The sequence below is a fragment of the Mus musculus genome, chromosome 7, assembly GCF_000001635.26.
Source record: "Mus musculus strain C57BL/6J chromosome 7, GRCm38.p6 C57BL/6J".
In the NCBI taxonomy this organism is placed as follows: Eukaryota; Metazoa; Chordata; class Mammalia; order Rodentia; family Muridae; genus Mus; species Mus musculus.
In genome coordinates this window covers 59,981,735-60,005,543 of record NC_000073.6, presented here as the reverse complement: position 1 = coordinate 60,005,543, position 23,809 = coordinate 59,981,735, and the positions used below count along the sequence as shown (strand labels likewise).

The window sequence follows — 23,809 nt, the reverse complement described above, 5'->3', positions numbered from 1 at the left end:
CATGTTTGATTGTGTGTGTGTGTGTGTGTGTGTGTGTGTGTGTGATACACTATGTAACATGATATAGCCTAGAAACCAGTCTTCCTCATATTGGAGATCAAACCTTTTTTCCTCTCCCACATAATAAAAATCTGTGTGATGCTTGCAATCACTTGGGAGCAATTTTTTTAAAAAATTAAATGTATTTAGTAATAGGCAATTATATCCATTATTCCAGATTGACAGTGATTTTTTTTTTTTTAATACACGCTCAAATTTCCGCAGTAGGAATGCTCAAGCATTCCTTTTGGTAGCTGCCTTTTGGCAGGACATTCCGGTCAGAGGGACAGAGACCCCTGCATTGCGGCAAAAATGTGCGCATGTGCAGCCATTGCCTGGGACGCATGCGTAGGGAGCCGCGCGACAAACCTGAGCCATTGCGGCAAGACTAGCGCAGAGAGGAGAGGGAGCCGGAGATGCCAGACGCTTGGTTCTGAGGAGTGATTTGCAACGCAATGGAGCGAGGAAGGTCAGCTGGGCTTGTGGATTCTAGTAGTGAAAGTGCATCCTATTTGACCAAAACATTCTAGATTTGGGCTTATTAAGATTTTTGACAACCCAGATACCTTTATTTTTGAGAATTGGTGAGCAATCCTTTGGAGCCGGCAGACGGACTCCTTGGGTGTGTTAGTGCGGCACCTGCGTGTAACGCGTTGCCTTTATTATGGTGGTCTGAGGTTGTGACTGGGATCCTGGATGCAGGAGCTGTGTTGCCGCAGCGTGGGGGCTCCAGGATGCGGGACCTCTTTTGTCGCGGCCTCTGGACTCCTGGAAGTCAGAGCTGTGTTGCCGCGACTTGTAGGTCCAGAGATTTTGGAACTATTAACTGTGTGGCCTGTGGCCTCCAGAATGCCGGAGCTCTGTTGGTTCTGGGGGTGGGTGTGGATAGAAGTTCTGTTGCCGCTGCAGGAACCTGTAGAGTCCGGGATTTTGTAACTGTTACTGTGCGGCCTGTGGGCTCCAGGATGCAGGAGCTCTGTTGCCGCAGCCTGTGGGCTACGGGGCTGGGTGGACACTCTTGTCCAAGGCTGTGGCTCTGTTGATGCAGCCAGTGGGCTACAGGGCGTGGGAACTCTGCTGCCGCAGTGTCGCAGTCTGTTTTCTCCGCGGTGTGGGGGTGGGGGTGGGGAGGGAGCTCTGTTGCCGCAGCAGCCTATGTGCTACAGGGCATGAGAAATGGGCGGTCGCAGCTTGTGTGGTCTGGGGGATGGGAGCACCTTCAGGGGTCTGGGGAACTGGAGCTGTGTGGCGGTGGCCTGAGGGCTGGGAGCTTGGTTGCCATGGCTTGTGTGTTCAGGGTGGGGGCTACTGGAGTGCTGTTGCCGCGGCCTGCGGGCTATGGGGGTGGTAGCTCCATTGCCACAGCCTGTGAGCCTAGGGTAGAGGGAGCGGTAGCTCTGTCGCCTCTTAGTTCATGTTTGGGGGAGCTCTGCTGTTGTGGCCTTTAGGCTGAGGGTGCGCGCAGGGTGTGGGGGATGGGGGCATTCTGGGAGCTCTGTTGCTGCTTCATGTGGCTTCAAGGATGTCAGAGCTGTGTAGTGGTGGTATGGTAGGGTGGAAGGTGAGCGCTAGTGGGTGATTTTCTCTGAGATCTCTATAACTACTTCTCAAGATCATGTGGTTGTGTGGCAAAAAGATACTTGCAAGTCAGAGAAGTGATTGTGTGTCCAGGTTGGTTGCAGGTGGCCAGAGTGCTTCTGGTTTGGGGCCTTGGAACTCTGACCCATGGATGGAGGTAATTACCGTACAAAGTCTGGTACTGAGGCCGTAGGGTGTCATTTTTAGCCCTGCAGTCCAGTGGCAGTCTGCTTCTGGGTGCTTCCAGGGTGGGGTCTACTGAGGTAGATAAACGGAATGTACCAATATTGGTGGAGGGGGGAGTTGTTGAGAAGAGAACCTGTGTAGAATGGCCAGACCTCACCTTAAGGATTTTTCTTGCAGTCGTCCCTTCTAACTGGGTTGTGTATTTTGTTCTTGTTGTTTCCTTTTGTAGAATTGTTTCCCATTTACAAGATAGGGATGCAAGTCTCAGTGTTCCATTTTCTTGTTGTGTCACTGTCAACCACCCCTCACAGTGGGGGTTAGTGTATGAAGTCTATGCAATACTTGCTTTTACCCACTCATTGAGTAGAGGTAATAAGACAATGTCTTTTATTTTTTCATGGCATCCTGAATTTTATCAAAGTCATCTTGGTATTATCAAGGGGTCGTGTCGCATGTCAAACGCCATTGTGAGGATCTGTAAAGATGGCCGCTGCTGCAGAGGTGCTGAAGTGCGCAGGCGCAGCATGGCGTATACAGGGCAGTAGACCCCTCCCCATTATGCTACAAACCTAAGGAGATAACAGCACTTGTCATTTCTGCGGTGTTGGAATTTCAGCCACACCCTTTCTTAAGGCCCTGGAGAACTGAGCCTATTGATCACTGGTTCTCTCCCTACAGGCACCTGATGCAGTAGAGGTGACACCCACCTCTCCCTGCATTGACAAAAGAAGGGACTTCTGCAGAGGAATTGTGCAGTATTGGCATCAAGGGGATGACTACCATTTCCTTAACCTGGTGCTACGATAGCTGAGTATCTTTACCCCTCCTTTCCTGCAGTGTCACAGTAGGGAACGGGGAGAAAAAGGAGACTTGTTTGTGCAGGTTTCTTCCTCTTATCTTCCAAGACCTTTGATAATGGAAGGTGGGGGGAAGCGGGGAGTTGAATTTTTCCATGAATTCTGGTATTTGGAAGATGGGGTAGGGGGAGAAGGAATCTAGAGGTTATCGGTGTGTATGGCCTGTCCCTGTATTCTTAGTTTTTTAGTAGTATAATAGGTGTGAGAATTTAGAATAATTTAGCCAGGTCAGGTCAGGACCTATTATTGGTGATGGTGAAGATAGCATTACCTACCAGGTAGGAAATTTATATTTATATTTTAATGCCGACTTAAAAAAAATTAAACACTCTGTAGCAGCTAAAAATATAAGCTGTACTTAAAGAGAAGACAGAAATTTAAAAACCACGATTGTACATGATTTAAGACTGGATAGATTTATTGATAAATGACTCTTTTTTTTCAATTTTTGAAATAGAAACTACTCTAAATTTGAAAGAAAAATAAGCAAAATAACTGCATTTACATTTCTTTATCAAATACACTTAAATTTAAAACAGGTTTCTGACATAAATCAACTTAGTGTCAGACATGATATGTATCCCACTGTCAATGGAGCTGGTGATCCACCCCACCTTCTCCCTTCAGTGCTTGAAACCACAGGTGTGACTCCTGTGTTTCATACTTTCAATATTTTTTCATGATTTTTTTATGTGCTTGCTTTTTTTAAAAAAATCTTGTTTTCTTCACATTTATGGGTAGGTAGTATTTATGGTTGTCATATGTGGTAATCTTAAACAATGCTAAATTTTAGAACATAGACTTTGTTTTAGAAGTTTGTCTTTCTGACATGACAGTATGATCTTGTAGCCAAGGTTAACCTTAAACTTGTAATCTTCACACTGCAATTGCCAGACTTCAAAAACATATCTTTAAAATATTGTATATAATATAATTTAGCCTTTAGACTCTAGTAACATGGGGTTTCAACTAATCTTTTGGCTCAGCTACTGTTAATGACTATTATAAAACTGCTTATTATGGCCCACTATATTTTCTTAGTTGAATCAGATCTCTTTGATGAGGCTTTCTCCTTTTAAAGGCCTCTGAACTTTCTATATCTTTGCCTTAAGTAATGATTTGGTGTTGTGATTACTTTTGTTACCCTTTTAAGGAAGGGTCTAACTGTAACTCAAAATGCAGTCTCAAGAGACAGTTGACTATTGTGATTATTGCTGCACCAGATACTGAGTTGGAAAATTCTGGGTGTCTTTTCTTCAATTTAGATGAACAAATCTTAATTAAGGGAACTTTATTGTTATTAAAAGTGTTATTTTACTTGTTTTGTTCACAGAACTTTATGTTAAAATGACTGAATTTAGTCACTTTTTTCATTCTACTAAGTATTTCCATCTAGATCTATTTTATTTATTCCTCCCTCTTTTCATGAATGTATCTTCACTTTAAAAACTCACACTTAAAATGTAGCTTTTGAAGTTAATTTGCTATATTTATTACTATACTTATGTTACTTGTCTAAATAATGGTAAGAGAATTTATAAGTAATTTTTTGTTTTAAGGCAATATTTTGATAATATAGCTGTGGAGCCCAAGCTAGTCTTGAAATAAATCATCCCATTTCAGTTTACCAAGTCCTATGATTTTACAGGGCAGATTTGCTGAAAGACATTTATAAGTGTGTACGTGCACACACACACACACACACACACACACACACCACATAAGGACAGTTAGGTTATTTTTTAAGAACAGGTTAAGATTCTATAAACAAAACAACTGTTAACTGGTCAGGTGCTTAATCAATCTAGTTTTATAGATAGGTAGAATTTAGTGAATTGGCATTTGGATTCTGCTTTCGACATTCTTTCATGACTTGTCAAAGACCTTACATTTGTCTTTTTTTCATGTGTTTTTCTAATTTCAGTATTATGAATGGTTTCTGCAGTTCCTAACATGGCCACCCTGAGGCTTCTACTTATTTTCAATTTGACAGAACGGCCATTTTGTGAGGTGTTCCCAGATCTTAACATGGAAGTGCATTTTCCCAGCCTGTTTATAGCATTTCCTTAAGTGACCCTGTTATTTCTTTGTAAATCCTGAAGACAGCTACATGTACATATGAATATTTTAATTAATAATTTTCCAATTTAATTTTTTATGCTTTGTTAGTCTGGTTTATAAATGGATTATAATCTAAAAATATTTTCTCAAGTAGTTTGGAGTGATCTTGGTTTTTTGTTTGTACAGAGGACTGGCACATATTGTATATGTATATATGGATTATGTGTGTGTTATATCTATATACATATTTTTTGAGATTTATAATTGGAAATAATATATTTTACTTCATTTTCCAATCTTAATCCAGATTTTTCTCATGTAATGTTCTCCCCTAAATTATGTTTAAATCTCAGGTCCTAATATCTTTTAAATGTTTATTTTACATACGTATGCTTTATCTACATGTATGCCTGGATGTCAGAGGAAAGCATCAGATTGCAATATTGATAGGTACCTGTGAGCCACCACATGATTCCTGGGAATTGAACTCAGGACCTCTGGAAGAACAGACAGTGCTCGTAATTGCTGAGCCATCTCACCATCTCCAGATTCTAATATATTTTTAATTATAAAATACTCTAATGTTTTAATTGTATCTTATTTTTTTTATCACAACACGGGCTTCCTATGTTAGACCTGGCTGGCTTAGAACTTATATATGTAGAACAGACTGCTTTAGAACTTAGAGAAATCTGTCCTTTTTGCCTTTAAGTATTGGAAATAAAGGCTCACTTTGTCATAATTTTATCTTTTTTTGAATTAGATTATGAATACCTTTTAACATTCACTATGCAAATGACAAAGATTCTAAGTGGAGCCTTTATTTTTTCCTTCAAACTTTCATTTTGTTTTTAGTGTGTGTGTTTTTTTTTTTTTTTTTTTTTTTGTGGTAAAGGGAGGGAGCATGCTTGTATGGCAGATACAGAAGTAAACATAGTTTTGTGGAGCAGGTTCTCTCTAGATGTTCAAGGGTCCAGGGATCAGGTTGTCTAGTTTGTCTTCACAGCTGGAAATGCTTTACTTACTGAACCATTTTATCAATCTCATATTTCTGTTTCAGGGTAAGGATTCATTTAGCCTAGACTGACCCCCAAATTTGCTTTTTTTTTTTTTTTTTTGGTTTTTGAGACAGGGTGTCTCTGTATCCTTGGCTGTCTTGGAACTAACTCTGTAGACCAGGCTGGCCTTGAGCTGAGAGTATCCTTAAACTTTTAATTTAGGGCTGTTGTGATCATAAACCCTGTCTTCATCTCATTACTGCTGAGATTAAATGTATGTACTACAATCTCTTATTTACACAGAGCTGGGAATGGAGCCCAGGGTTTCCTGATTCCAAGGCAAGAGCTCTTAAGCCCTCATAATGCATTTAAATATTTTTTTAATAAATTAATTCATTTTTTTTCTTTCAGGGATCGCTTACACTTGAGAAGAACTACTGAACAGCACGTGCCCGAGGTCGAGGTCCAGGTCAAACGTCGAAGGACAGCCTCACTGAGCAACCAAGAGTATGTGAATTCTGAGTTAAGAACCAAATAACAGAAAAGTGTCATACAAAAAAAGAGATTGCAATGATATTGATTGAATTCCTAATATAGAAGATGTAACAAAATAATTAAATCTGTAATTGAATTGTTTGAACAGAAGTCAGCTTTTACCATTTCAACCATTCCTGGTTGAAATGATACCTGATCCCACCTTAGGAGGGAGTGCTGGAATTAACAGCACACACCAAAACACCTGGCTTCTTATTAAGGTATTCAGTAGAACATGTGACTTTTTCCTGACATTTCAATTATAGGAGTGTTGCTACCTTCATCTCTCCCATATTTTTGTGGTGATTGAATTAATCTTAGAGCATCATACAATTTATAGAAGTATTCTATTTTTATTTTTGCATGCATAAGTGTTTTTACCATTAGAATTATATATTCACAGTATGAATTCCTAAGTTATGGTATTTATTTTGCATTCTTATAAAATTTTCTGCATTGGTGTGAGACATTAATGTACACATTTGGTCCTTCCTTATAATGAAACTTATTAGTTTTGAGATGGATAGCCTATGCTAACCTTGCTATTTTTTTAAATCACAAACCAGAGTATCCCCTTGACTCTTGGACCTTCTCCACATCCCAAGTGCTGGTATTGCTTGTGTATACTACCATGCCTGGCTATATATTTAGATTCATTGAATAGTATATCTTAGCTAAAATTTTAAAAATATTTTCACTAATTCTTTGAATATACACATGTACACACATAAATGAATCTTGGTCTTTAACTTAAACATATTTAAAATATACTGATTACTGATGAAGAAAACTCTCAATTTAATTAGTCTCAAAACTATTATCATCTCATTCTCCTTTTTTTCCCCTAGAGATAATCACAAATTGTTCTCATTTCAGGGCTTTTTCATGGCCTTCACATTTGTGTTTTTGAGGAGGTATAAGAGAAGAAATGCAGTTTGAGTTCTCAGTGTACCTTTGCTACCTTTACTTTGGTACATCTGTATATTGACTTTATAGAATGCAGAGTCTGAGTGCTGTAACAATAGGTACTTCTTTTTTTGTTGTTTATTTGTCTTTGTTTTTTAGTTTTCGAGGCAGGGTTTCTCTGTGTAGCACTGGCACTGGCCGTCCTGAAACTCAGAGATCTACCTGCCTCTGCCTCCCACCTGCAGGGATTAAAGGTGTGGGCCACCACTGGCTGACTGTTTATTTCTTATGAGACTACTTGACATTTGTTTTGGCATTTGGGAGCAGATACTGCAGATATTTATTACTGTTTCTGCAGATATTATACTGTTTCTGTAGATAATATACTGCAGATATTATTGCTGTTTCATATCCTTTATACTAAAGGACTTTTTTTCCCCAAAATTGTAGACAATAGGCAACACAGCAGTAAAATATTTTAATTAAATCACATATATAATACATACACACATATATATATATAATACACACACACACACACACACACACACACATATATATCCTTCCAAAGTGATCTGAAAAATACAGTGCAATTAAAAGACATGATTAAAATGATTTTTTTGAGATAGGGTCTCACTATGTAGCTCTGTCTGTTCTGGATCTTACTATATAGACCAGGCTGGACCCAAAATCACTGATAGCCTCCTGCCTCTAGGATACAAGATGAGTACCACTATACCTGGCTAAGAATGCTTTCTTAAAATAGGAGAAAATAAGAAAATATTGACTCATAAAAGTTGTTTATAGTGTGTAAACTTTCAACAACTATCTTGCAAATGGGGAAGGATGTCTTGGGTTTTTCTGTTTTGAGGAGTGGTCTATTAGATGGGCCTTGGACTGGAAATTACAGCACTTTTACCTTAGGTTCTTCAGAATCATAGGTTATGTGCTAATAGAATATAAATCTCTTGGTATTTGTTTGTTCATTTCTTCTGATTTTATTTCCTGTTTCTCAGAGGTTTTACCAGGTATCTCTGGTGGTCTTACAATTCACTCTGTACACCAGATTGACTTCAAATTTATGGCAATCCAATTGTCACTGCCTTCTGAGTACTTACATTATAGTTATGTGACAGGAAATGCCTCTTGTGTTTTGCTAATTTTTTTTCTATAGAGCAATAATATACATGACTGAATAAAATTCTACATTTATTGCAATGCACTTAGCTTTTCTTAGGTGTCAAATATATGTATATTTTTAAAGATTTATTTATTATTATATATAAGTACACTGTGACTGACTTCATACGTACCAGAAGAGGGCATGTACTCACTGATAAGTGGATATTAGCCCAGAAACTTAGATATAAGATACAATTTGCAAAACACATGAAACTCAAGAAGAACAAAGACCAAAGTGTGGACACTTTGCCCCTTCTTAGAAATGGGAACAAAACACCCATGGAAGGAGTTACAGAGACAAAATTTGGAGCTGTGACGAAAGGATGGACCATCTAGTGATTGCCATATCCAGGGATCCATCCCATAATCAGCTTCCAAACACTGACACCATTGCATACACTAGCAAGATTTTGCTGAAAGGACCCAGATATAGCTGTCTCTTGTGAGACTATGCCGGGGCCTAGCAAACACAGAAGTGGATGCTCACAGTCAGCTATAGGATGGAACACATTGCCCCCAATGGAGGAGCTAGAGAAAGTACCCAAGGAGCTAAAGGGGTCTGCAACCCTATAGGTGGAACAATAATATGAACGAACCAGTACCCTGGAGCTCTTGTCTCTAGCTGCATATGTATCAAAAGATGGCCTAGTCAGCCATCACTGGAAAGAGAGGCCCTTTGGAGTTGAAACTTTATATGCCCCAGTACAGGGGAACGCCAGGGCCAAAAAGGGGGAGTGGGTGGGTGGAGAAGTGGGTGGGGGAGCATGTGGGGGACTTTTGGAATAGCATTGGAAATGTAAACGAGGAAAATATCTAATTAAAAAAAAAAGATCTCATTTCGGGTGGTTGTGAGCCACCATGTGGTTGCTGGGATTTGAACTCAGGACCTTCAAAAGAGCAGTTAGTGCTCTTACCCACTGAGCCATCTCGCCAGCCCATGGGCATATATTTTTGTTAAGGTTTATTTGTATCGTATATGTCAGCACAACATATGTACCTAGTATCCAAGGCCAGAAGAGGACATTTGGGTCTCCTGGGAGTGGAGTTAACATTTTCCAGAAGGTTTTGAACTACCATGTGGATATTAGGAATTGTACATTCTTCCTAGGAGCAACAATTGTTAAACCATCTGTCTAGCCCATCACTATTTTAGTTTAATCTGTGTGCTTGTGATTGTGGGTGTGGTATGTGGTTGTGGGTGTGTGCTTGTATGTGTATGCAGACACTTTGAAAAATGGTTATTGAACTGGATTGATGGCTCAGTGGTTAAGAGCACTGACTGTTCTTTCAAGGAAAGGTCCAGCGTTCAATTCACAGCAACCACACGGTAGCTCACAGCAATCTGTAACAGGAGGTGCTGCCCTCTTCTCTTGTATCTTAAGAGTTTCTACATGAGGACTCTTGGCTTTTTAGTTATTAGGATACATCCCCATACTGAACAAATATCTCATAGTTTATCCATTTTTGTTGGCAGAAATCCCTGTTTAATTCTTTAGTGTTATGTTCGTACCTAAATGACAATATTTTAAACTATGTTAGACTTTTTAAAGGAGGCTCTTTTAGAGTAAAGGTGTTTATAATTTCCTATTTATTGCTATCTACAAAGAGATGCCTTCTGTCATTTAAAAATATTGTACTCTTTTTGTAGGTGTCACTTGTACCCACGACGTTCTCAGCAACAGCAAGTTCCTGTGGTGGATTTCCAGGCAGAACTAAGACAGGCATTCTTAGCTGAGACACCAAGAGGTGGTTAAAGCAGTATTGCAACTTCAAGGTGGTGGAATTCAAGGAAAACAGGTTAGAATTAATTCCAAAATGAATAAAAGTAAAAAGAAAGCATAAAGTATCTAGGATTTAATTGATAAAACTACTTTTTAAAAAATGAATACTATATATAATATTATATTATATATATAATATATATATATAATATATATAATATAATATATATTATAATATAATATATATATATATATATATATATATATATTAATATCCTAGAATGAGGCACACAGATTTTCTAAAATGCACATATTAAATAACACTGAAACCAGTATAACTACCATTTAATGTATATTCCCTGACATGTTGTGTTTCCATATCCTACTTTGGAATGCATTAAGGAAATTTTATTTTCTTTTTCATTGATTATTTTTTTTCTACTTTACAAAAAATACACTCATTTATTAGTTAATTTATAGTGCCCCCTCTTGTGAGATTTTCCTGTTAATATTTTATATAGTATTGTATTAGCTTTTATTATTTTCAAGAAAGAATTATGTTTATGAATATATTGAATTATTTTAATCATGAATCAGTAGGCATGGAATTCTACAGAAAGTATTTCACCATAATTATTTCTTTGAATCAGCATATCATGTAATAAAAGTATCATCTATAATGTTATTACAATACTTACTGTAGATTTAGATTTACTTTATTTAGATTCTATTTTACAGTGTAGTGCTTTGGTTTTCTTTTAAGTCAGTTAATTTATTTAATTTATAAATATTATGTGTCTATGGTGCTTTATACCTGTATGTCTGTCCTCCATGGGCATACAGTACTCACAGAGTACAAGGCTTTCTTGGACATGGTGTGAAATAATGTTAACAGATGTCTTATTTATAAAGGTTGTGCTGGAGGATGGTCTTGTCAGGCATCAGTTGTCAGGCATCAATGGGAAGAGAGGTCCTTGGTCCTATGAAGGCTTGATTGATACCCCAGTGTAGGGGAATTGAGGGCACAGAGGCGGGAGTGGATGGGTGGGTCAAGGGACATTCTCATAAAAGCACAGGGAGGTGGAGATGGGATAGAATGTTTCCGGGAGGTGGGGAAATGGGAAAAGGGATAGCACTTGGCATGTAAATAAAAAAGTGTAAAGAGGGGAAAAAAGAAACATAAGTATAGTTAAGAGGAAACAGAAACAAGCAAACAAATAAATAAATACTGTGTTGCAGCTATAGGTATCATTTGTGTCCAAGGTGTTCTCAGCAGCAGCAGAGAATTTATGTAGTGAGTTATAAACTACTCTAAAATGAGACTCTGTTTCACACTTTGGCCAAGAAAGCCTGGATTTCTTATCTTTCTGCTCTATGACTTAACTCTTATATGTCTGTACTACTATATGTGTATACATACTAGAGTTATTTTTTACAAGTTTAATGCATTTATTCAGGCAAGATCTCATTATATGATCTTGGCTGACCTGTAATTTAATTTAAGGAGGCAGCCTCATAAGCCAACCCAATGCATGTTGGACTGTTGTTTGGCTAAGTTTTGTGCAGGCAACCATATGTGCTTACTGTGATAGTTCATAGGTATAATAATCTTACAAGATCATGAAGACACTATTTCCCAGAAGTGCACTGATGTCTGGTTCATAATTTTTCTACCCATTCTGTGATGGTTTCTTAGACTTGCGTGGTAGTGATGTGATATAATTTATGTCTGAGCCCTCCTCTTCACTTATTTTCTGCACTTTGTTCAATTGCAAGTCTATAAAGCACCATTCATTGCAGAGAGAATCTTCTGATATGAGGTGAGACATGAACTAATATATGGGTATAAAGTATGTAGAGGGCAGTCATTTTATGCTATACCAGTTTAACAATAGTTGTAGCTTCCCCTATAGTGCTGTATTCTCAGCTGTATTGCATGCATTAACTTTGCCTATTTTATTAATTTAAAAATAAACATTAAGTATTTTTACAGGAATCTACGGCGGCCTAAGAAGGTATCACAATTCCCTGGAACTAGAGGTGTAGACAGTGTTTTAAGAGAGCTTATGTTTTAGGAGAACTGAACTAGGGTCCTGTGCAAAAGCATAGTAGCATCTCATAAACAGAGCCAATTATCTTCCTGTTTTCAGTTTTTAAAACTATCAATTAAGGTAGGCATGGTGGCTCTTGCCTTTAATTTCACCAATCAGGAGGAAAAGGCAAGTCGACCTATGTAAGTTCCAGGCCAGTCAGCCTAAATTAGGAGTTTCAGGCTAGTCAGTGCTATGTAGAGACTCTGTGTCAGAAAAGAATTAGCCAATTAAAAATATACAACTAAATTAGACACCTGTTGACTACTCCAATAATAACCATGAAATCCTTGTACCAATGGTCCTATCCTAACAGGGTTCACAGCAGAATAGGAATGAATTTTCTTCAGCATCCTGTATCGCACCTTTTGACACTGAAAGCTAGCCAGCATTTAGGAAGCTTCTGGCACAATCCAGTTGGATATGTCTGCTCTCTGCAAATAAATTATGTAGTTATCTTAAGCGATGGGTGCTTGTTATCAGGTTTTGGTTGGAAATGTAAAACAATTACATCAGTGTATGTTATACTGAGGAGGAGATAGTCTGCACCACACTGTACCAACTCAAGGGAGGTAATTCACACCTGACAGTGGGTGCTTTGTTTGATACGTTATGGGTTTGGAAAGGAACATCTTCAAACCCATGTAACTAAAAATGAATGTTTTATTTCACATACACACACACGTATATATATATATATATATATATATATATGTACTTGGAAAGTTTGATTGATCAGATTTCTGCATTGATAGAAAGTTGTAAGCCATCATTTGGATGCAAGGACCAGAAATAGGTCTTTTAAGACTATTGAACCATCACTTCAGACCATTTATTTTATTGATTTCAGTTCTCTGGAGGTCTTTATATATTCTAGACAGTTTGCTTCTGTCGGATATGACAAGCAAAGGTATTTTGCAATTCTGAGAGCTCTCTATGTATTCTACGATGTGTCCTTTTCTGTACAGAAGCTATTTAGTTTTGTGAGTTTGCAGTATTGATTGTTGGATTTGTTTTCTGCATTACCAGAGTTTTATTATTCTTTGCAGTTTGGTCTATTTCCCTGTGAATTTCATTTTCTTTATAGCTGAAAAAGAAATTGCCAGCAATTAGCATTGTTAAACAAATGAGTGTAGGGTACAGTGTACACATATGTCGTAGAGTGGAAGAGCAGGATCAGTAAGGTTTATATACTTGAATACAGATTTAAAAGGCAATACAATCCTGTTTGGCATGTTGTCTATAGTTTGCTCTCTGACAGTACTAAATAACCCTTCCCTTCACATTGTTTCTGTTGTTTTCTCTTAGCAATTGTGACAGGAACATAATGAAATGTAAAATGGTTTGAATTTTCATATTCCTGATTGATACCCCCACATTTTTATTTATTACGTATATATTATATATTATATATGTATGTGTTCTGCCTGCATGTATGCCTACAGGCCAGAGGAGGGCACAAGATCTCATAGATGGTTGAGAGCTACCATGTGATTGCTGGGAATTGAACTCGGGACCTCTAGAAGAACAGCCAGTGCTATTAACTTCTGAGCCATTTTGCCAGGCCTGCTAAACACTTTTAAAGATTTTTAAAGATATTTCTGTTTCTTTTGAGAACTCTATTAATATCTAAAGCCTATTAATAACTGGGTTCTCTCTTTTTAAATGTATATGAGTGTTTTTACCTGCATGTTTGTATACATACTATATGCATTTAGTGCCTGTGAATTACCCATGCTGAATAAGGATGAAGATAGTAGTGGTTCTTATTTATTGGGGTTGCTTTGAGATTTTTCTCTATTTAGGATAGCTTTCATTGCCAAATTGTTATAGCCATTGTTTTGTGAAACCTTGTTCCTTAAAATACACACACACACACACACACACACACACACATATATATATGAGGTGATGTTGAATTTTCTAAATATTTTGAGATGGTCATGTGACTTGTCTATCTCTACATATGAGATTTATAGATTTATTGATATGTGTATGTTGAACCAAACCTATAGCTTTATGATAAATCCAGCTTGATTGCATTGGATTATGTTTTTGATGTGTGTTTTTATTTGATTTACAGGTATATGGTTCACATGTTTATTATGGATTTTGGTCTATCCATTTTTTATTTGTGTGTCTATACCTGGCTTTGATGTTAGTGTAATAATAACTTCATAGGAGGGGTTCAAATTGTAACTTGTATTTTTTTGCTAATTTGAGTATACTGTCACACCTGCCCAATTGTTATTTATATTGGCTTCTAGGCACCCTAATTCAGGCATTATATTTGGGAGCAGGTACTTTCCAAGTTGAGCCATTCTAACCCTTATATTCTGCGGTTAACACTCTCTCTCTCTCTCTCTCTCTCTCTCTCTCTCTCTCTCTCTCTCTATATATATATATATATATATATATATATATCTTTATATAATAGCTATATTTTTAAACGTATCTAATATTACTCTTAACCAGGGATTCTTTGTATAGCCCTGGCTCTCTTAGAATAGAATTTTCTTGGAAGACTAGGCTCGTCTTAAATTTAGGTCAGTCTGCCTCCTGAGTACTAGGAGTAAAGTGTGTGCCACCTCTGTCCAGGTAATAATTTTAATACATTTTGGAATAGAGACATTCATTTACACACACATCATTATTCATGAGTTTGACGTCACTTGGATTAACATTGGCAGTTCTAAACATTGTGGCTGATTAATGATATTAAATGGTAAGATCATGCTGAGCTTGATGATACTTTCCATTAATGCCAGCACAAAGAAGGCAGAGGCAGTCAGATCCCTGAAGCCAGCTACATTTACTTCTTTGAGTTTCAGAACTGCCAGGGCTATCTCAAAAAACAAAACGCCAAGGAAAGATGTCACATTGAAGGACAGCTTGCTAGCCTTTGTTTGTGAAATATGTCTCAAAACAGACTTGTTAGTTGAGTTACTAGTGATACTTGAAGATAAGAAAGAAAAGGCTATAGGAAGAATTAAAGTATTCATCATAGACTGAGAGCTACTTAAACTTCAGAATAAGAAAAGCAGTCTTGGGAGTTTGACATAGCTGGGCATATAGTACCAAATGCCTTTGATCATAGCGATTCAGTGACAGGCAGATTTCTTTTTCTTGTTTGTTTGTTTATTTCAAGACAGGATTTCTCTATGTAACCTTGGCTGCCTTGGAACTTGCTCTGTAGACCAGGATAGTGTTGAACTCATAGAGATCCTTTCACCTCTGCCTCCTGAGTGTTGAGATTAAAGGCATTTGCCACCATTTCCTGGCAAAATGTAACAGATTTTAAATTTTATACATACATACCTTTAATGTGAAGATGGTCAGTATAAGTGTTTTCCTTCCAAGAAAGAGCATCTAATTTTATAATTAGATAATTTTCTACATACAGATAGTCTACAAATTCCCCAAAATATAATATGAAGCATTATTATCTTAAACATTTGTTTTGATACATTTAACTAACTGGCAGCTTTTCTGTTTGTTTTGTTTGGAGATATCCAGATGTTTTCCTATGTACTCCAGGCTAGCATTGAATTCTAGGCATTGTTCTATCCTGCCTTACCTCTCCCAAGTTCTCATAGGCATTTAACCATATAAGTTTTTGTTGTGGTGGTTATGGTTTTCTTTTTTGTTGTTGTTGTTTTTTGTTTTTGTTTTTTTGTTTTTTGTTTTTGTTGGGGAGGGAAAAAATTTTATGCTTTAACGTGCAATTAGCCTTTAAGAACGGGCTATATTCTTAGGCCTTTATTGTATTTTACATTTATTTTTTTAATACTTAAGTTTTCAAGCTTTCTGTAAGACTGTTCCTGCCATAAAGCCACTGAATTCTTCCTCAGCATTATGTATACTTTTACTGTAACTATATGTCAGTTTTCAGCTTTTGTAGTTTGTGCTCTTCAATGACACACTCATTGATTTGTGGAGGAAGGTTATTCATCGTGACTTTAAGAGGGGCCAAAAGTAGAGATAGTGATAAATTTTGGGAACTGAAAAATGTGGGTGTTTTATATATATATTATTTAAAATATTCTAATATTATAAAGATAAATATTTAATGTGAAGATGGCCAGTATAAGTGTTCTCCTTCCAAGAAAGAGGATCTAATTTTATAAGCAATTGTATAAAAACCTGGTAATAATGTTTTGAGATGTCTCAGTGGGTTCTGTAGAAGACTCCCTTTCTAGCATTCACATGGAGGCTCATAACTAGCTATAACTTAAATTCTAAGGGATTTGATACCTTTTTTTAAAACCTTGAGAACAAAGAACATACATAATACAAGGATAAGTGTGCAGACAAAACACATAAAATTATAGGTGACATCTGTGAATCACTGCTGAGTGGCTAGGGAGGTGGATTTCTCAAACTTAAAACATATTCTCTGATCACATGTTCGTCACAAAGGAAGGTAGCACTTCTATTTGACCTATAAATACACCCAGAAACAAACCCAGAAACCTTACCAATACTGGTGGCAATGGGTTTCAGAGATCTGTTGGGTAGAAGTAGTGCTAAGAAGGAGGACTGGAACTGTTCATTGTTGGACGCGCAATCAGTCTCTAATATACTGTTTGAAAATGGTTGATTTTTAAGCCATGGATTGAGGTAGAAATGTGTTTTCCTCTGCAGGACCCATCCTCTGTCTGTGAAACTTTGGTCAAGCTTACATTGTTTGTTAATAGCCTGCATCGAACCTTTATTTATATCCCTTCCCCGAGTATTAAGGATCTTGAAATTTTAGTGTTGACAACGGCTATTGTGGAACAGCAATCATGGTAAGTTGTACATTTAATTAAGCGAAGGGTTGGATAGCTAATTTAATGACCCCACATCATAGTTTCTCAATGTATGGGGTTTTTTATTTCGGTAAAAAATTTGAAATAAGGATTTATCTTTATAGAAGGATGCTTATTCTTCTGTTTAGCAATCAAGAGATGGCCTATGCTTATCCTGTATAGGGTGGTTAAAAGCTTTGGAAAGAGTACCAAGGAATGCATACATTATGTAATTTTTATTCAACGACTAAATCTTTTAAGGGATCAACTTGTAGATAGATGACTCTTAGATCAAATCGCATATCACAACCACAGACTATTGGGAAAGAACAGCTTTCAATCAACAGAAATACAGTTGGATGAAGAGAGATTGTCCTATAGATTACTGTGATTCTGAGAGTCAAGGGCACAGATCTATAAAGGAGAAGATGCTACTCTCAGATTTAAGTAGTATGACTCATGCCTAAAACCAGCATTTTGGTGTTGGAGGCATGAAGAATAGGGGCTCATGGTCCTCATGTGTGTATGAAGTCCAGTATCAGTCTTGGAACCCTGATCCTATTTAATTTTCTTTAATAATAGTGATGTGGGTCTGATGGATCTGGGTGCCTTTTGGGGTGCCAGTGGATCATTGTACATTCATTGGGCTAGTATTCATCGTTATTTGTTGAGGTAATTTTTTATGTTTACAAAATAATTCACAGGACAAGGTGCTCTGTTAGAAGCTCATGTAATCTTCTAGAAGGAAAGCTTGAAGTTGAATGAAATAGCAACTATACCAAGTAACTAGGTTGAAATGTTTTCAGTTTAGGAGTAAATCCCATTAATCTTTCTAGATAAGATAATACTTTAAGGTTCTGAGAAGTGTCGATATATTTATAGTGATCCTAATTCTATTTTATATTTCAGTAATTGGAAAACATTTGGAAAAAAAACTATTGAAGAAACATGGTTATAAATGTAGGCAATGAATAAGCTAATGTTAGAAAACTGGACTACAGATTACACTTAACATTGATGTTCCCTTCTAATTGGCAGACTGTGGGTAAGAGTAGCAAGATGCTGCAGCACATTGACTATAGGATGAGATGTATCCTGCAAGATGGGAGAATCTTCATTGGCACCTTCAAGGCTTTTGACAAGCATATGAATTTGATCCTCTGTGATTGTGATGAGTTCAGGAAGATCAAGTAAGTCTGTTTGGGGTCATGGGTGTGGGAGGTAGGAAGGAGATGGAGGGAAGTTTTGAGCTAAAGCAATATACCTCAGAGTGACTGTAGTGAATATAGGCACTATAATGTGTCAGTTTTGCTCTTACCTATTAGCCCTTTCTCAGGATTCTGTCAAATCCTTACATTGCATCATAGCCATTGCATGCATATCATGCTGGCAAAAATATATCTGATGTCAATATTATTTGGTTGTAGTTTCTAATAGATTTATCATTTTATTATAATTGAGGCTTAAATTATGCCTACTTAAATAGGTCGTGTCATGTAATCTGTATCTAAATTGTGAAAAATAATCTAATTTTGCATATTTCTATAATATTGACGCATTCACAGGAAACTAATTTTACTATTTTTACATGACTAAGTCCTCATAGTAAACAGGCAAATAAACTGTTGCTTGGGAAATGTTTCATTGAATTTTAAATTAAACTTTTGATAAGAATTACAAAATGATTTCACTAATATTTATTTACTTCTGATTTATAGGCCAAAGAATGCAAAACAGCCAGAACGTGAAGAAAAACGGGTTTTGGGTCTGGTCTTGCTACGTGGGGAGAACTTGGTTTCAATGACTGTGGAGGGCCCACCTCCTAAAGATGTAAGGAAGATGCAGAACAGGACATGCATGTTTTTGACTTTCATTTTTAATTTATATACAAAAGGTTGATCTATAATGTGGAGGACATTTTGTTATTTTAATGTATACAGTAGAAGAACACTAAAATATACCTAGTACTTAATACCAGTACATCTGTAGCCTTAGGAATTAAGGATTTATTTTTGCTTCCACCTATGCACCTATGTACTGGATACTCCCTAAGTTATGGTAAGGAATTGACTTCTTTTTATTCCTTAGGGTTACTCTGTTTTCAAAAGGTTTTGTGGGACAACTGTCAATAATTATCAAACAGATAATATGTTTTGTCCAATCACTGGAAAACCTGGACACCCACTCACATTTGCATATATCTTTATGGAAAATCACTAAAGTTTAGCCTTGAACTTGTATACTTTACTTTTTCTAGTGTAGTAAGAAAGGGCATGCATTTTGATTTGACCAAAGCAATGCTTGTACTCTGATAGCAACAGTCCACTTTTACTAGAAGGTAAAGTGAATAAAATATCTATAAATGAATTTTTTTTTGAGAAGAAGTTGTTCAGGGTTTACCCTGTTTATGTTTATGCAAGATTATACAGTCTCATTGTATATATTCAAAATCTGAAGGGTTCAGAAGAGTATTTGTTGTATTACACCATCACTTTCATTTGTATATAAAGTGATTGGAGATAGGTGTTTTGTAAAATTTAGTTACAGAATTTGTCTTTCAATAAATGAAATTGTGAACAAACTCAACATGCTATGTAAGCTATACATTTTTGTTTTAGACTGGCATTGCTCGTGTGCCTCTTGCTGGCGCTGCAGGTGGCCCTGGGGTTGGAAGAGCAGCTGGCAGAGGAGTGCCAGCAGGTGTACCTATTCCCCAGGCTCCTGCTGGATTAGCAGGCCCTGTCAGAGGAGTTGGAGGCCCATCCCAGCAGGTAGGAATCACAAAAATGTTTTCTATTAATGAGAAAATATAAGTAGAGCCTGAGAATGATGAAATGCGGAAGCATGAAGATGTGTCTATACTATTTAAGTTGTATATGTTCTAAAAAGATCTGATACTCAACTGTAAATGGAAGGGACTTATAGTTGCTAGCTTAAAAAAAAAAAAACTTTGATTTTATGTCATTAAAGATTCAGTTATATATGCCAGAATGAAGAAAATCACAAGCTTAGAAAATGTTAATATGCTAAGATTTAAAAACATGAGACTAAAGCTAGATGTAGTAGTGCATGCCTTCGCTGTCAGCATTGTGAAGGCTGGGGCAGATACATCTCAAGGAATCCATGGTAGCTGGGAATACTAGATGGAGAGACCATTGTCCCAAAGAAAGAACAAACAACAGAAGAAACAACCTACCAACAAACAGAAACCCACAAACAAAACAAAAGTTCCAGACTGTTGCCTCAGCAGCTCAGAAGGAGTATTTGCTTATTATGCATAAATCCCTGGATTTATTCTCTATTAACTTAAAAGAAATAGAATAAGATAAATAAGACACAGCAACTACATTTGTAGTAGAACATATTTAGTATTAATACTCTTTTTTTGGAAAAAGAGACTTATCACTCACCTTTCGTCTTCTTGGCATAACTTCACAGGTCATGACCCCACAGGGAAGAGGCACTGTTGCAGCTGCTGCTGTTGCTGCTACTGCTAGCATTGCAGGAGCCCCAACCCAGTACCCGCCAGGACGGGGAACTCCACCTCCACCTGTAGGCAGAGCAACCCCACCTCCAGGTAAGGGTTTTGTGATGAATAATAATGATTTGGCTTCTGATTCTATAACCTTGAAGAAATACCATCTTAAGTATTCTGATGGAGGAAAAGGCATCATCTCATTGTCTTGCTAAAAATTTAGGAACTATTGAATTTCAGGGCTACTTTTAATTTCTTATGAATTGAAATAGATGTGTTTGTTTTTGCTTTTTTTGTTTCTGTTTTTTTTTTTTTTTTTTTTTTTTTTTTTGAGACAGGTTTTCTATGTAGCCCTGACTGTCTAGGAACTCTGTATATTCAAGGTTTGGCTTTAAACTCATGGAAATCTATCTGCCTCTACCACCTGAGTGCTGGGACTAAAGGTGTGCACCACCACTGCCTGGAGAAAACTGTGTTCTTTCTAAATATATGCTGGTGAAGGTTTTTTTCTATTTCTTCATTCACCTAAATTGACACACTTTCTTTACTCTCAATTGGAATGCAAACCAGATTTGGCCAAAATGAATATGAAACAGCCAAAGTACCACCCCCCAAAAAAAAAAAACCAAAAAACCCACAAAACATATACTAAGACACATTCCTCTAACACATAGGAAACCAATTAAAAACAAAACAGAAAATATAGTATTTAAGCAAAAGATAAAATGTAGTAGGAGTTCAGACAAAGGATTATGAGACAAACTCCACATATACTATAGAGATAGTATCGTTTGCCATCAACAGATAGGCATGGGTTTCCCTTTAAGTGTGTTGATATATCCATTGAGACTTTTTTTTTGCAAGTGGTTACCAACTAGAGATAGCTTAATGGGTAGGATGGGAGCTTATTTTCACTTCCACTTTTAGTACAGTGACCCAGTGTTACTTAGACAAGTGCAAGCTTGGTAAAATACTACATGTTCTTCAGTCTTCTTGCTAGACAGACCTCTTTCCTTGGTGTCATCCATCCTCACTGACTCTTCCTCCTCTTCAGTAGGGTTCCTGAGGACTTAGTTCAGGGATTTGAAGGAGGCCCCAGTATTCCAAGGTCTCTGTACACATTTTCTGCATGTTGGTCTCTGTATTTGTTTCCATCTATTGGAGGAAGCTTCTCTAATGGCTTCACAAATCACCGATCTAGCAGTGTGGCAGAATGTCATTAGTGCTACATTCCTTTAGCAGAGCCAATAATTCGTTGTCCCCTAGGTTTGTGGTCAATCTGGTCTCAGGTTCCTGGCCATCTAAGGAGCTGTTTGTGATTAGTTTCATCTCAAGGAGAGGAAGTTAAACCATATCAGATAACGCTTATTCCCACAAGCTTTGTCGCTATCACAGCAGTGCCTCTTTCAACCACGTCACCTTTTTAGATCATTTGGTTGATGATTGGTTGACATTTGTAAATGAAAGGTTATAAGTTATTTGTTATTAATGTGGCACTCAAGTTTTATAGTATAAGAAACTTCATTTCTCATTGCCATTGTTGGCTCATTTCTTTAACCACTTTTTGTTCTGAATTGTAACAGCTTTACTGAGCTGACATGAAGTGTTTACTTATTTTTGTCAAATTTTCAGGCATTATGGCTCCTCCACCTGGTATGAGACCACCCATGGGCCCACCCATTGGGCTTCCCCCTGCTCGTGGGACACCTATAGGCATGCCTCCTCCAGGAATGAGACCCCCTCCACCAGGAATTAGAGGTTAGTGGTTATGTTAAGACATCCAGGTCCTTCACTATTTATATGCTCTTAATAACATTAATGGAATTTTTTTTTAATTTTTCCTTTCTAGGCCCACCTCCCCCAGGAATGCGCCCACCAAGACCCTAAGATACAGTTGATAAATCTCAGCCCTTCTCTTCCCCTACAATGCTTCTTGTGAAATTGTGTACCTGCAAGCTTTTTGACCCCTCTTACTGCATTAACTATAGATAATAAATACATAGAGCAATTCAATTGGGGTTTTTCTTTGTCTGCTGATTTTGTTAAAGTTAGAGTGAAACCAAATGTGTTTCAGTGGTGAAATTATTGTTAAAGATTACTATATTAAGTTTATATTAACTAAACACAGATATGACATTTGCTCAAGCTAGGTTCTTAGGATCAGATAGTTGAAATATTTTCCTGATTTCTGACATTCACTTCAAGCATTGGTTCAAAATCTTACAGATAAGGAAAATCAAGATCCATTTGCTAAGATTTACAAGCCATTCCGGTTCAATTAAATATGTTTCACTTAAAGGTGTGTGAAGATATTTAAGCAGATATTTAAATTCACATCATTTATGGCACTGGTATGTCATTATTGCTTATGAATTAAAACATGGAATGCAAGGTATTTTCCAATCTTCCAAACATGCTCTATTACTTAGCAGTCTATAATTATGTTTACAACTATACATACATCCATATACACACATACACATGCATTCCATGCATGCATGCGCACACACACACACACACACACACACAGACATCTATCATGTACTGGGTCTATTTTGGTTTTAGTTTGTACATTTGTTTAGGTGCATTAATTGGTATTAAATAAATTATAAAATGATTTTCCTGAAGAAGACTTATTCTCAGAAGTCAATGATAGTTCATCTGTGTGGGGCCTTATGAAATTTCCAGTATCCGTGTCAGTATGTCTGCTGATGGTATTGCACAGCTTCTTTCATGTCTAGGAGTTGCTAATTAACCCTCCCTCCCATAATCTGGAGGTTGGTAAACAGGAGGCTCTGATATTTGGATGTGAGTGATGACCACAAATTTGAAGAAAATCTATGATCTTATTCTTGAACTAAAAGTGACCACTCAGAGGTGAGTTGTGAAATGAACATTGTTTTGCTAGTGTAGATACCAGTCTAAACTATGGATTATAGACAATTAAAAACACTTTTCTTAAGAATTTTTACAAGTTAGAATTTACATCAACATGCCAGTCTATAAATGTCTATGGAAGATCTTTTGATGAGACATCTTTCAGTTTCCATTTTAGGGGAATTTGATGCAAGGCCTCATATAGCCTAGGCTTACCTCAAATTTCCCTTATGGGCAAAGATGACTGCACTCTCATCCATCTGCCTCAATCTAGTAAGTTCTAGTATTACAGGTATTTCTATCATGCCCTACTTCATCCTAATTCTAATATATAGATGAGCACATGTGTCTTAAAACAGTTTGATATTAGCTCTCTGATTTCTTAATATGCATAGTTATTTTTTTCTGAATCCTTAAATAATTTGACATCATTTATCTTTCTTTACCAGAGCATGAAGAGGCTTATTATAGAAACAATATGACACAAACACACTTTGGAATGAGGTTTTGTGTGT

General features: G+C 37.0%; 2 protein-coding genes and 1 long non-coding RNA gene across 11 annotated transcripts in view; all 3 read left to right on the top strand.

Moving 5' to 3' along the window:
- Snrpn (small nuclear ribonucleoprotein N) overlaps positions 1–23,049 on the top strand; it is a 467,683-nt gene extending 444,634 nt beyond the window's left edge. For 6 of the 9 annotated variants that reach the window (NM_001349690.1, NM_001349691.1, NM_001082962.2 and 3 more), the window contains 9 exons: positions 6,131–6,226; positions 9,990–10,138; positions 16,797–16,942; positions 17,981–18,132; positions 18,661–18,772; positions 19,561–19,713; positions 20,381–20,519; positions 22,050–22,175; positions 22,267–23,049. In NM_001349690.1, the coding sequence (NP_001336619.1) occupies positions 16,940–16,942; positions 17,981–18,132; positions 18,661–18,772; positions 19,561–19,713; positions 20,381–20,519; positions 22,050–22,175; positions 22,267–22,304 (723 nt within the window). In that variant the 5' untranslated portion in view covers positions 6,131–6,226; positions 9,990–10,138; positions 16,797–16,939 and the 3' untranslated portion in view covers positions 22,305–23,049. Of the gene's footprint in view, positions 1–344; positions 509–6,130; positions 6,227–9,989; positions 10,139–11,758; positions 11,883–16,796; positions 16,943–17,980; positions 18,133–18,660; positions 18,773–19,560; positions 19,714–20,380; positions 20,520–22,049; positions 22,176–22,266 lie in introns of those variants that run through there. The other 3 variants (NM_001349694.1, NM_001349695.1, NM_013670.4) reach the window with 3 other exon arrangements.
- Snhg14 (small nucleolar RNA host gene 14) overlaps positions 1–23,809 on the top strand; it is a 1,177,441-nt gene that overhangs the window by 444,634 nt on the left and 708,998 nt on the right. The window contains exons 7-15 of the long non-coding RNA NR_146211.1: positions 6,131–6,226; positions 9,990–10,138; positions 16,797–16,942; positions 17,981–18,132; positions 18,661–18,772; positions 19,561–19,713; positions 20,381–20,519; positions 22,050–22,175; positions 22,267–23,294. This is a non-coding gene — a long non-coding RNA (small nucleolar RNA host gene 14). The remainder of the gene's footprint in view (positions 1–6,130; positions 6,227–9,989; positions 10,139–16,796; positions 16,943–17,980; positions 18,133–18,660; positions 18,773–19,560; positions 19,714–20,380; positions 20,520–22,049; positions 22,176–22,266; positions 23,295–23,809) is intronic.
- On the top strand, positions 345–23,049 carry Snurf (SNRPN upstream reading frame). Its single transcript, NM_033174.4, has 10 exons — positions 345–508; positions 6,131–6,226; positions 9,990–10,138; positions 16,797–16,942; positions 17,981–18,132; positions 18,661–18,772; positions 19,561–19,713; positions 20,381–20,519; positions 22,050–22,175; positions 22,267–23,049. The coding sequence occupies exons 1-3, from the start codon at positions 495–497 to the stop codon at positions 10,093–10,095; spliced, it is 216 nt and encodes a 71-aa protein (NP_149409.1). The 5' UTR covers positions 345–494; the 3' UTR covers positions 10,096–10,138; positions 16,797–16,942; positions 17,981–18,132; positions 18,661–18,772; positions 19,561–19,713; positions 20,381–20,519; positions 22,050–22,175; positions 22,267–23,049.